Genomic DNA, 14,678 nt, shown 5'->3' with positions numbered 1-14,678 from the left:
AGCAAATACGCGTACCAAGCATGGAGGTTAATGTGATTACAGGTCTAGTTAGATCAGCGCACGTGAATCAATGACGTTAAAAGCACTTTCTATATATGTCATTGTTCCAGTGTGGTACTGATATATTACTATCCCCATTCCTTATGATAGTTTAACACAACTAGTACCTAAATGTACATGCGGGCTTAGAGCAGCAGGCGACATACTTAGCGATACCGAGTCTGTATATCTATATATTCGTTGACCAACACAGGCTAGATCACTGGACGTATTCCACGGTCGTTCCAATCTACCTGTTTCCACCGAAGAGCACAAGTACTGCTAGCATTCCTTGACAACTATCTAACAGTGCGTAATGAATAGGTGCACATGCACTAGTTTAACACGCTATAGAGCAGCAGACAACACAAACGGCATTCGATTTATGAAAATGGCGTTGAGATACTATGCCGTAGACTGATAATAGCGTAAACCGATCTATGCTACAAAACTCTTCTATGCCACTACTATAGTTGTATAATGACTAACGTTGCAATTCTCGGACTGAAGTAGGGAAATATTTTCTTTGAGTTCAAGGGGTGTATAAGAGGGTATTGTTTTAAAGAAGTAGTATTGAAGAGGAGAGAATATTTCCCAAAAGAGGTCACCATAACCTTATCTAAGCGTAGCGTTTCCATCAATTGGCGCTTAGCGTTCGGCGTAGACTTTTTGCAAAAAACATGCCTCCAAGCTTGCCGGAAAAGGTACTGACCATTTTTTTTAGGCATGCATCTACACACCCCGCCCTTTTTCAGAGATTTCCAACCAAATTTTAACTTTAGAGTTTCTATAGTGTATTCATTAACGTCTTAGGATACATACAAAATTTTGACTTACTTATCTTTCTCCTCTCTGTTCCTTTTCTTCTGGGTCGTTGATTTGTCGACTACTCGTTGATGTGCCCACTGATGTACGTGTCAATTAAGGTCAATGACGCTACCCTACTCCCCCGTCCCCCACACCTGCGCCCTTTCAACTCTCCTCCGAAGCTAATAAATTCAGAACACACGACGCTAGGAATAAGTAGCCTCATAAACGGTCCTGTCGCATTTTTGTGCTGAGTGTTACCTTTACTGCGGGAACAACAAACGCAAAAGTTTATTTCAAAGTAATGTTTTACAAGTTCTAGGAAATACAAATCTTTCACTCCTACTTACTCGAAACAATGTTATGATACCGCTGTTGAAAAGACAGTTGTCAACATCGGAGAACAACAGCATCATTGGTAATGGTTTGCATAGCCTTTGTTATATGTCATGTTAAGTTTGTTAAACGTTTATGGTGTATAAATTGAAGTGGAAACTTTGGTTTACAGAAAGTCGTTCAGACAACATTTGTAATTTGATTGATCTTTAGCACAGAAACCATGTTTGAACCAATCAGCTTAATTTTCTTTACAATACAAATGACATTGTTAAGGGACATGTGAACCTTTAACTTGGCTGAGCCTCTTGTAACAGGCAATCCGGGTCATACGTGTTGCTGTATTCTCGAGACTTATTATTTTCATCAAATCTTTGTCTTCTCCCAAGAAAGCTAACCTATGTATGATGGCACTTCTCAAGACTTGATCCTCACACAAAGCAGCCATTGATTGTAACGTTTAACTTAAGAATACATACACGTCATTTAATCTTATAGGGTTACATATAAAAAACGAATGATAGCACATAAGCTGAAGGACGAACGATAAATCCTCATCTGTTGCTCACCACCTCACACTTGCGACGTTTTTACATTTTTCATCAGTGGCAGGTTAGGAACACCCCCCCCCCCACCCGAAAAAACACTTATTATTTCATTCATTAATGCGAAACTTTCTCTCAAAATAAACATCCCATTAAATTCGAGCTCATTGTTACAAACAATAAAGGCGATGTAGAAAACTCTGTCCCATTTAAGCAAATAAACGCTACCTCTAACTACGCTAGCTCAGACCTCTTCGAACACTGCATGTTTTTGATCCTACAACTAAAGTTAAATTTGCATAAATCTGATTATTCTATTATTTCCTTAAGAGCCATGAATAAGCGACGAGCCTCATGTATATCCGTGGGCATTTGATAGTTATCAAGTCCACCCAATAAATCTTCAAGAAAATGTGTTAACCATCTTGCACAACCGTGTTGTGGGTATTCAGAGCAGTATTCCTCCCTCACTTCCTGGATTTCTTCTTCTGTAAAATCAAATGGCATTTTGTAGTCCCTTGAACCATATACCTCGGGTGCAAAGTAAATCATATCAGGAATACCAGCGGGGCATTCCATGTTTCTCTGATGACGAATCCTGTGCTGGTTCCATTCACGTGCTGATTTGTCCAGATCCTCTTGTAGCAAACGAGAAAAGCAAAACCGCATAATTTCAACTTGTATAATATCGCTGTTATCAAATATTCCTTCATCCCTCATGTCCTTGAACAAGTTGATCCAAAAACCAGTGCACATCCTTCTAAGCTGAGACCACCAACATTCTATGCGCTGGTTACTTGTAGACCGTCCGAACATAAAACTCCTTTCCCTTGAGAATGCATCATTGTGATACCATCTCAGAGCCACTTGGATATTTGCAATTATTGAATTTTCTGTTCCCCTGTCAGCCCGTACTATTAAAGGCACGGCATTTAATCGACAAATGAACTTAAGGAAGAGGTTGCAGATGATCCTTGGATTGTTGTTGCTGGGTCCCACTGTTAGCCACAAAACCTTTCTTGAAAACCCATCAATAGCTCCGTGGATTGCAAATCCATACGGTTTAAGTTTGTCGTAACCATCAACATGAATAATATAGTTCGGTCCCCGAGATGTGTAGATGCGTCGTCTGAAACGTCGCGAAGTTCTGTTTTCCACACCAACAGGATCAAGTACGTGTTGCAGAAGCCTTACTGTACTTCTTTGAACATTCAAATGATGTGATGTACGAAGCCTTCTTGTCATTGATCGATAACCCAGACATTCTCCACTACCTGAATTAAGCTCGTACAAGAAGGCTTCAAGGATATCTGCAACCGGTGATTGGTCACCTCGCCTCCTTTTGCCAAAGTGCCGCAACCGTCTCTTTACATGGCGAATGCTGATGAAAACGTTGTGGCAAATCGCTAGAAGAGCTACAATTTCAACTATTTGATAACCGGCATCAAAGTAGTGGCATATTAATTCATCTCGAAAATCGGTACCGTCTATCCGATACTCGGCCGCTGTGTAAGGTTCTGGGCCGAGGATAATGGTTATGTGTACACTCAGAAATATGATGACCTGGTGAGAAATTGAACAGAAATATAACACCGACATTAATTTTCATTTCTTCTCGTCCAGAGCCCGACACAAAGTTTACAATTACATGTTTTTTTATCATTAGATTAATTTGTTTTAAATAGGGCCTCAGGGACCACCATGTAAGAGAATGCACAGGGACCCATGTTTTTTTTGGCATGAGACTGAAATAAGGTTCCGGGTTTGATACCCGGCCGGGACATAGTAAGGTGGGTTTTTCATTTTCATCTAAGAGCAATCTACGGTTTTCCCATCTGCAATGACTTTCTAAATTGAAAAGATTCCAAATTTGAGTTAAAATGTTGAATTGGAAGCCACCCGAAGTGTAAGTTGTAATCCATGCATAAGCCCTTGCGAGTTTCTCCCACATTTGTAGTTGCTTAAGCGTCGTGAAATAACTGCTGATTATTATCATTGTCGTTGTGGTTGCTCGTACTGTTGTTTATTATTATTATTATTATTATTATTATATATTCGCACAGTCAGCATATATCAACCATGTATGCTCTCTTTGGCCAACCATATAAAACGAGAGCCGGTGCAAAACATCAGAGAGGGGAATAATCTGTTTGCTTCAATTTTACTTGCTTTAATCTTACATCCTATTATCCATAAGTGCACCCTAACAACATATAGTGATTGCAACGCACATAACTCCGGTAATTAGAGACATACAGCAGCTGTCGAGTCCGAATTCAATTGCTCCGAGTTCGAGCCAAGTGTCGAGTTCACACTTGAATACTACAATTGCACTGCCTTAGTCTGCCTACAATACCTGCACCCTTTATCAAAGAAACTACAACAATAATGTAAATTCAATCAAGTTAATTCATGTTATAGATATAGTTTCATATTTTTCATAACCGACTCGCGAAATACCAAAGACTATTGCAAGAGTCCTATACAACAGCAAACGCCATGCAAGAACAACCGGGCACTAGCCCATGTAACTGATTACAGGTAGGCCTATATGTGCTAACTTAAACAGGCTTCATCTGGTTTGGGAATATCTGGAATTTAAAACCTAACCACTTCTCCTTTTTGTTTGTGGTGAAACAAAATAATGCACTATTACTCAAAAAGATATAAATCCAATTACTTACCAGGCTAAGTCGATGCATTTCTCCTGCAAAAACAAACAAACGATCGGGGAGTACTCTTCCGCGTTTAAGATCTCGATGTATCCTGCATAGCCTTGCACTACACTAATGTAGATGTCAAGTTAGCGTAAGTCGGTATCTCAACAAATTTCGAAATTTTGTCGAGATGCCGAGTTAGGTGTAACATGGTAACTCGACATTTAGACAAATTTTACCGAGATGTCAAGTTAGCGAAAGTCGGTATCTCGACAAAAATCAAAATTTTGTCGAGATGACGAGTAAGGCGTAACATGTCAACTCGACATTTGGACAAATTTTACCGAGATGTCAAGTTAGCGAAAGTCGGCATCTCGACAAAAATCAAAATTTTGTCGAGATGCCGAGTTAGGCGTAACATGTCAACTCGACATTTGGACAAATTTTACCGAGATGTCAAGTTAGCGAAAGTCGGCATCTCGACAAAAATCAAAATTTTGTCGAGATGCCGAGTTAGGCGTAACATGTCAACTCGACATTTGGACAAATTATACCGAGATGTCAAGTTAGCGAAAGTCGGCATCTCGTCAAAAATCAAAATTTTGTCGAGATGACGAGTTAGGTGTAACATGTCAACTCGACATTTGGACAAATTTTACCGAGATGTCAAGTTAGCGAAACTCGGCATCTCGACAAAAATCAAAATTTTGTCGAGATGACGAGTTAGGTGTAACATGTCAACTCGACATTTGGACAAATTTTACCGAGATGTCAAGTTAGCGAAACTCGGCATCTCGACAAAAATCAAAATTTTGTCGAGATGCCGAGTTAGGGGTAACATGTCAACTCGACATTTGGACAAATTTTACCGAGATGTCAAGTTAGCGAAAGTCGGCATCTCGACAAAAATCAAAATTTTGTCGAGATGCCGAGTTAGGCGTAACATGTCAACTCGACATTTGGACAAATTTTACCGAGATGTCAAGTTAGCGAAAGTCGGCATCTCGACAAAAATCAAAATTTTGTCGAGATGCCGAGTTAGGCGTAACATGTCAACTCGACATTTGGACAAATTTTACCGAGATGTCAAGTTAGCGAAAGTCGGCATCTCGACAAAAATCAAAATTTTGTCGAGATGCCGAGTTAGGCGTAACATGTCAACTTGACATTTGGACAAATTTTACCGAGATGTCAAGTTAGCGTAAGTCGGTATCTCGACAAAAATTCATAATTTTGTCGAGATGCCGAGTTATGCTAACATGTCAACTCTACATCTCGGATGTCACCTTATGACCGCCGTACTATTGAGCCCTTGAAGTATTTAGTAAACACAGAAGTGTACATGTGCAACCAATCTCAGTATATAGAACCCCACATACTGTACAGGGAATACAACCACTATATAGGTATGCAACGCACTTTATACGCAGACAACATTGCTTCGACAGCAAACCGACGAAAGTTTCCCAACCCACAAAGAAAAGAAAGAAAGCGAGAGCAAAGTTGGAAGTGTGACGTTCAAAGAGTGAGAATCGAGGAGTAAATTGTCAGATGGCAATCGTTAAAGCTGGCGAAAGGTTCTAGTTCCGACGTACAGGTTGCCAAATTACTTATTGTCAGGTTCGTACTTCGGGATAGGTTTCATTTGTGTCTGACCCTCTTTCTGACCTCGGTTGTGAATATTCATTGATTACTAAACAGCAGAGCTAATGAGTTTGCAAGATTTGAGAATTTAATGCCGTTATCTTGCGTTTTCCATAATTTCACTGGAAGTCAGTCATATTAACGACTTGATCAAGCATTAACGGTAATGTTTGATTGATTCACGGCAATTTCGTAATGGCTTGCCGGTCCAAACAAAACACTGATTCCTACTTTAAGTATTCATATTGCAAATATTGGAGAGGCCTATCTATTCACATACGGCAATGGTGTAAGGGTTAATAATAATAATAATAATGATGATGATGATGACGACGATGACGATGACGATAATTGATGACGATGACGATGAATGATGATGATGATGACGACGACGAAGACTACGATGACGACAACGACGACGACGATGACGACAATGATGACGATGATGATGGATGACGATGATAATGACGATGACGACGAATATGAATGATGATGACGACGACGACGATGATGACTGATGATGATGACGACGACGACGTACGGCGGACGGCACTACGAACGACGACGAACGACAACGACGATAAAGTAGATTAATGTAGAACCTAACAAAGAGAAATCAGAAGGTGCTATACATAAGTTCAGGCCTTGAAAAGTAAGTTTTGAGAGAGCGTTTGAAGGACTTCACAGATGTTGCGCTACGAATAATTGATAGTAGGTTGTTCCATATTGCTGGAGCTGCTACAGAAACAGACCGGTCACCGTAGTAGGAGGTACGGACAGATGGTGTCCGACAAAGCAAACACTGTGAAGATGAGACATTATATTAGTTACGACGGCGCCAGAGACTTAGCAAGGAAGTATTCTCTTAAGCTTAGTTCACCGCCAAGGCCTGACGAGAGATGGGGTGTGGGGAGGGGAAAGGTGGGCCTGATGTCAGAGGGGGTAACAACTCCGGTTAACTCCTGAATCAATTAGGGGACCGTTGAAATATGTGATAAAGAATAAAGTATTCTCATGTCATAATAATATCTTATGAAAAATGAAGACTTTAAAAAGGGATGCCTTGTGTTACATTTTCCAGGGGACCGAGCCTGACTCGATTCTCCTGGTTCCAGCAAGCGATGTCTAGTTTGTGATTTTATTGTTTTAGTTTTCTTTGAAATCGTCCATGCAGTGAGCTTACAGTGAAGCTGCTATCTCTCTCGATCTATATAGACTCACTTTGAGTTTGGATTACACATGACTTTGATGGTTCATTGAAAGCCCATAATATGCTAGATTGTAAAAGAATGGTCATTATGTTAGCCAAAAGTTTGGTATTACATTGACAACATTTCACACGATTTCAATTGACACGGATATATATATATATATATACATATACATATATATATATATATATAAGATATATATAGATATATTATGATTTATTTTCCTTAGCAACAGGTTCAGCCTATAGCAAACAGGTTCAGCCTAACCATACGACAGGTTCCTATTAGCAATCCTCGGCAGGGGGTAGACGCTGCTAGGGCTCCCATGAGGGGTTAGATACTGCAACGAGCGCAGCACTATCGAGGCCTCGAATAGTGCAATAATTATCAAGGGAGCTTGAAATGGGAATAGAAAGCATTTACGAGGGTAAGAAGTTAATCAATATGATGGATATGATATATATTATGGTGTTTTTTTTAGAAAGGTATTTTGATCCTTGCCATAGCATTGTGTATTAATGAAGGTAAGTGGAGGCTAATAGAGACAGATGTGTCGTCTCTCCACAAAAAATAAAAATTATATGATCCAAATAGAGAGAAGAACGAAGGATCAAAAGAAATACTAAACAATTATGAATTACAGAAGTTGCAAAAAAAACTTCCTACAATTATGCCTCATCATTCTTCAGGTATATCACCATACTTGCCAGCATATCGCTTCACCTTCCCATTCTGACGTTATAAACATGAAACAATCGAGCGGAATGTCGGGGTAGGGGAGGAGGGGTAGGGGGGCGTTGATACACAGTCAACTAAAGTTCATTAGAAGGGGAGGCTTTGTGTCGTATACAGTATACCAATCAACTTCGGATTGCAGTACAGGTTTGCTACATCTCCCAATCTTTGAGAGGCTCAATCGGTTTCAATCGATGTCCGCTTAATCACATATAGGTTAGTTTACAACCCCCGCCCTCACCCTTCCCAAACTCTCGGGTATTTCCTATCTAATTCCCACACTGTATTGTTTCTATCAGTACGTGTGCTGGAAGTGAAATCAACTAAACGAAATCAAAGATACAACGTTAACGAATACGAGTATAGGCTTTTTTTTCGGTATCCATGCTACGAAAAACTTGGCCATCAAGAAAAGAGGTATAATTTCACCAAAAGTTTTCAGAGAATTGATATAAATTTGTGATGACAGTTTGATCATTCACGTGGGCTTTACTGAACCTGACCTTGGCGACTATTTAAAGTGGAGATAATAAATTTAAAGCTCCTGCCAATAACACTGCAGTATTGTGTCCATATACTGCTGTATATAACGTCCCTTTTGTACCAATTTATCATCACCTTAAAACTGTTCCTCTCTTATTTCTATTTAGCAAACTGACTGCTGTTCTAGTAACATTGATTTTCTTCCAACTTTTAAGCACCCCTCGAGGAGGAAACAACATTGGTCAACCGTACACCCTGCCTGTCATTCTTTGCGATTGGCTGCGTCAGTTGGTCCAGTCAACATAGGAAGCTGCACAGCTCACGGGGGTTGCAAGGTTTAGTAATTTTAGTGTGTTTCGATCGGGATACAGGTATTTACCGAAATTATTATTAAACTGAAAAGGTATTGTCAGAATATCCTTATCATTTTGGGGGGACAATGTTCCTGTTTGTAAAGAAGTTTCCGAAATAGCTATAACTTGAAATTCAGCTTCAAACTATGTAACGAACCGAATAATGTGTCAAATTTACAGAGGAATTGACATGGTTTGCTTTTTGCCCTATGGACTCAACATGATGCCAAACGCGGCCCACGAAAAAAAAATGGCCAGACAATTATGCACTACTCGAGTATGCCAGCCCGTAATGCTGAATGCATAAAGCACCCTACTGGCTTACCCAACATATTGCTCAAGTTAGGTATATAGTGACCGTTGGGTTCTCTTCGACAATTATCTCCGTTCAATGTTTCCAATTGGTTCTTATAAAAGAATGAACTGAGAACCCCTGTTCTACACCAATGCACTTCTTATGACGTACAAATCCCAATCATAGCTCCAATTGTAGCCCTATACGAGGGGCTACTGGCGTGAGCTGTGCCTCACGTTTGGCTGAGGTAAAACAATTCTGCATGGAGGATAGTGCAATTGTGTAATGTTTCAAAAGGGCGCCATCGATAGTCTAGTTCAAATCAAAATTTGCGCCAGGTGAGTTTGTTTTCCGTCCCCTCGAGACCTTGCCAAACATCTTGTGTACAGCCAGGGAGTTTCCGTAACAACTCCCTGGTACAGCCAAGCTGAGATCGTATTATAACTAAGCTTAAAAGGCTTAAAGGGTAAAATCCCTCTGTATGTTGGTAGTGGAGGAGGTTGAGGAGGGGTGGGTGTGGGTGATTAGTGAAACGAGAGCGGGTTTATCTACAAAAGAAGTAAAGAGTAAAGAGTTGTGGTATAGAGAGGATTGTCAATTCTTGGAAAGCCATTGGGTACTACGTCATCAATGCCAAAGGGGAGGAAAAGAAAAGACAGTCATAAATGTTCATTATTAACAGTAATTCATATAGCTTCGACGCCCTTTCTTTCAAAAGTAGAACACATTATTAGCAAAATGAGCTATATAACTATGAGTCCCCTTGATGTTTTAAGCTGCCTTGCAAGGTAAAATACACATTCAAGATAGGTACCATACCACAATTAAAGAAGGCCTCGTATACGTTTGCCTGCAAAAAAGTTACCCGTCGGGAAATAGTCCTAACTTTTCTATCTTATGTTCGGTGATGATGACGAGCAGCCTAAGGCTCGGGAAGAGTGGAAGTGATGAAGCCCGTTTTAGAAATTCCTCGGTGAAACAGGAAGAGCTGGTAGATAGGTGAATCGGGGGTGGAGGGGGGGGGGGCAGGGGGCGTTATGCTAAACATTGGCCTCTTCTAGCGTAAAATCTTATAATTCTCTTGGTGGTAAAATTTGAATGTGATGTGATAGCCCAAGCCACCAGTTATCATATAGTCAGGTAGCACATGTCAGTGGAAAACATCTATCTTTAAGCTCTAGCGGTCTTGGAGAGTGACGAATTTAGTGTACGGTAAATCAATGGAACAATTAAGTTTGGTACAACACCTATGCAATTTTCATAGCATATTAGAACTCAGATCAGATGTACTCCATGGGTATTACCATCAAGAAGGTAAGTTGTACCTTGTAATCTTTGGTCGATTGTGTAATGTAAGTATAGAACCGGCTACTAGAATGAAGCCTGTGTGCTTGTGGGTGGGTGGGTGGGGGGGGGGGTGAAGAGGTGCTCCGGTGAAGGTTGTGACATCTGATAAAAGCTTTATAATGTCTACAAATCGAGTTAATAGATCATTCCCATCATATTTAAAAACAGTTTGGCTTCCGTTAATTTCGTTCTGTTGTGTTTTTGCCTTACTCTGTGGGGGGGGGGGGGGGAGAAGGGGCAAGAGGGAGGTAATTGTCTTCATTTTGCACTCCTTAGGCCGTGCGATTTCCCTATTCAGATCTCAAATGGTATAACCATATATAGTATACTAGTAGTTTGCCATTAAATTTATGTTATATTAGGATTAATAGTCAGCGTGACCATAAACGTGCAAGAATATTCCCTTATAATTCGTCGTATGTATTACATCGATAAAATTAGCATTTTATCACACGACCTTACACAAAGACAAATAAACTCGTAGTGTCCATTGCTATGCATGCATGGATCACCTTTTACTTGTCACAGTTACTTAATGTTTGTCTTTGTGAAATCTATTTACTTGGGCAAAGGTTATCCGATCAGGGTATAGCCTAAGCCATATATGAAACGGAACCTCAAGTGTCCAAATGACCGACAGAAGCTCTTCCAAGTAATAAGGAATCCTGAACAGGATACTACAGGGTGCTTTAAAAGAAATCCTTAGTTTGTTCAACGCATTGTTTCCGAATCGGATCAAAATATCAGATAAAAGGATATGGGCCTAAAAACATTCCACAAAATGCGTTGTGAAAATTGTTTGGTCCTAAAAGAATATGTACACACACCGTGTGACGTCATGGCATGAACGATGATGAAGTAATAGTACAGAAATAGTTGAGTGTTTTCCAAAAAATGATTACGTTTCTTTCGAAGAAGAGATTCTTAACATTCCTTCAAATATCAGATCTATTGATAAAAGAATTCCCCGTTTCCGAACATTTCAATCTTCATAGACATTCTCTCAAACACCTAAAATGTATTTTAATTGCCTCGAATTTCAAATCCGTAACTGAAGGTAAACGAAAAGAAATCGACTACAACCAGTTCTACATACATAGGTAATCCATTCTTCTTATTCTTTGCTCCTTAATCCGCTTTCTATAGTCATGGTTTTTCTTTGGTACTATTTCCATCAACGCCACCTACACTTATCAAGCGTCATATTTTCATTGTGTTACATTTTTGTATACCTTTCATTCCACTGCCCTGGCAAGTATTGCTGACGAAGGCCCCAGGGGGACGTAAAATTCCAACATATTTTCTTAAACAGTACTCCTTATTTGTCAACTATGAAACATATTTTATTTCTCTGCTTTTGTCTAGTAATATTTTCTTTCGGAGCATACGTGGATTTTCTTATATATATATATATATATATATATATATATATATATATATATATATATATATATATATATATATATATATATATATATATATATATATATATATATATATATATATATATATATATATTTCGGAGCATACGTGGATTTTCTTATATATATATATATATATATATATATATATATATATATATATATAGTTTATATGTGCGTGTATGTTTGTGTATCTCAACATCCAGGGTCACAAACTTTGCATAAACTGAACATGGTCTTACTTAAATTTGGGGACGTTCAATTCAGATGAGAATATATCATTTAATGTGTTTGTTTCTGCTTTAGTTTCCTGGATCAGATGGGAATCTATTTTAAACAGATAATTTCAATATTAAATGTTATCATGTTTGTTTATTGCAACAATGGACTTTATGCATTGTTAGTACTGATCTAATGGTGTTTACCAAACGATATAAACTAATTACGTATTAACAAACTTGGCTCTGACTTGCAAGTCATGTAGTTTAAACAATGGCCTTTGATCACGTGGTTGGTATTCCCCCACATCATCACATATGTAATGTATTAAACGGTTCATAGAACTAAAGACAACGATCAACAACTCAATACAAAACGTAATGACACTAAATGTTAACTAAACAATTAAAAAAGGTACAGTCATATTATTTCAAAATGGAAGGATGGAATACCATCAGTTTCTCATGCAATTCTCTCGGACGACTATCATTGACCATCGATCTACCCAATGTATACACTTGATCACTTTCTACTGTGAATAAGAGACAGCCATTAATCAGTATAAACTGAAGTGTGTTATAACACCGTAACACATGTCAGACCTGTCAGGAGATGCTACTGTGGAAAAAGAACTAGTAGACGAATTCATTACTCAAAGGCTGTTTCAACTAATGACTGGTTAGGAGTCTAAACAACTGTCCCTTAGTTTGACTAGTTTAGTATACCTTGTCAAGATGGTTCAAATCGCTGTTAAGCGTTTTGCAGTAAAGTGTCCTTCACTTTCTGTAAATATGTGGACGAAATTATTGGCGAAACCTTTAGAGTAGTCTGCAGGTTTGCAGGTTAGTCAGCCAATCATTATGCATAGGATTTACCAGTTGTAATTGATAAAGCCATGAGTATCGGCTAATCGATCAGCAGGGTGATGGATGACGTCATAACCAATTTTATATACACCCACACACATACACACACTTATATATGTATGTGTGTGTATATATATATATATATATATATATATATATATATATATCCCATGTGTTTTGAATGTGCGTGGTGTGAAATCTTTTTCGAATGGCAAGGTTACTGTCAATATTCAACTTGAACACTCTTCACAATGGTTCAGAAACTGTAATTATTTCAGCTTGAAAAGAAGTAGCTCATCATTGAAAACTATTGCAAAGAATTGTTGCATGCAAACAGTTTTCAAGCGAACAACAATACATATGAGATTGAGAAGAACTCCACGGTTTTTCTTTTCTACACAGAATTGCAACAGACAGGCAGTATACATACAACAGGCAGCAGGCAGTAGACAACAAGAAGCAGACAGGCAGTAGACATTGTTTATTATTAATATATTTTATGTTTGATCTCCTTTTCATAAATAATTTATATTCATACTGCATTGAATAAATGAGTGAAATGACAGCAGACAGTAGACAGGGAGCAGACAGCAATCAGGCAGCCGGCAGTAGACAACATGCAGAAAACAGGCAGTAGACAGCAGGCAGCATGCAGTAGGCAGCAGACAGGCAGTATACAACATGCAGAAAGCAGTAGTCAAGCAGCAGGCAGTAGACAGCAATCAGGCAGCTGGCAGTAGATGACAGGCAGTAGACAGCAGGCAGTAGAGGGAGCAGACAGGCAGTAGGCAGGCAGCAGGCAGTGGACAGGCAGTATACAGCAGACAGAAGACAAGGAGCAAACCGGCAGTAGACAGCAGGCAGTGGACAGCAGGCAGTAGACAGGAAGCAGACAGGCAGTAGGCAAGCAGCAGGCAGTAGAAAGGCAGTAAACAGCAGACATCAGGTAGCAGGCAGTAGACAGGCAGCAGGGAGCAGGAATGGAATAATCCACTATTAGTTTATTGTTTAATAGATTTTCGAGAAAGAAAATAGAAATTAAAGTTTATGAAATATTTCTTTAATGTATAGCTTATACTCATGTACATTTATGTAATATGATTGAAACCTTCTAGTCTCAAGTAACAAAGACAAATAAATTTTTGAATTTTACATTTTTACTTCTGTTACTGCGTCATAAATTGATAAAGATTTCGGAAACTAGACTTAAGTGAAATACTAACATTTTTTCCCTGCTATATAAATATGATATGCTTTTTTGACGTTTTGTTTTAGTTCCTACGATTTCTAGAGGAGAAAAGGAAGTCCAAAAAGATGCAACCTCAAATAGTTGGTAGAATGTTGTAGTCCTTTCATCTCGGTCCTAATGTTAAATACTCGGTAGATATCTGGAACGGTGAGTATACTTATTTTAAAATCCCGGATCTTCAGATATACAGTACTCTGTATTGTAATACTCTATGCCAAACCACGTTATACCTCTATATGATTACTTAACACGTGAACTATATTCGCCCTCTTGAATGTCTGTCAACAGATAGGCTATGTTTAAACAGGGGAAAAAAATGGAAAAGATGGGTGGTAAAATGTTAATTCTTTTCCGAAAGTCAAAACATTGATACGGATAATTATTAATAGTATATATAGAATGGACTTCCCCTAGTCGATACCCGTTTTATTTATTTTATTATTTTATTATTAATACCCGTGATTTAGATGT

General features: G+C 38.8%; 1 protein-coding gene and 1 long non-coding RNA gene across 2 annotated transcripts; one reads left to right on the top strand and one right to left on the bottom strand.

Annotated features, from left to right (window-relative positions):
* Nucleotides 1-209: 209 nt before the first annotated feature.
* Nucleotides 210-5,680, bottom strand: LOC139961787 (uncharacterized). Its single transcript, XM_071961287.1, has 2 exons — nt 4,412-5,680; nt 210-3,290 (listed from the first exon to the last, which is right to left on the bottom strand). The coding sequence occupies exons 1-2, from the start codon at nt 4,427-4,429 to the stop codon at nt 2,037-2,039; spliced, it is 1,272 nt and encodes a 423-aa protein (XP_071817388.1). The 5' UTR covers nt 4,430-5,680; the 3' UTR covers nt 210-2,036.
* Nucleotides 5,681-5,690: 10 nt separating this feature from the next.
* Nucleotides 5,691-13,471, top strand: LOC139961789 (uncharacterized). The gene is made up of 4 exons (XR_011791016.1): nt 5,691-6,004; nt 7,475-7,666; nt 8,673-8,792; nt 13,361-13,471. It is a non-coding gene; the product is annotated as an uncharacterized lncRNA (long non-coding RNA).
* Nucleotides 13,472-14,678: the final 1,207 nt, after the last annotated feature.

This window comes from Apostichopus japonicus, chromosome 20 (assembly GCF_037975245.1).
Source record: "Apostichopus japonicus isolate 1M-3 chromosome 20, ASM3797524v1, whole genome shotgun sequence".
Classification (NCBI taxonomy): Eukaryota; Metazoa; Echinodermata; class Holothuroidea; order Aspidochirotida; family Stichopodidae; genus Apostichopus; species Apostichopus japonicus.
Note: the sequence above shows the minus strand (reverse complement) of the source record. Positions and strands in the feature narration are given on the sequence as shown.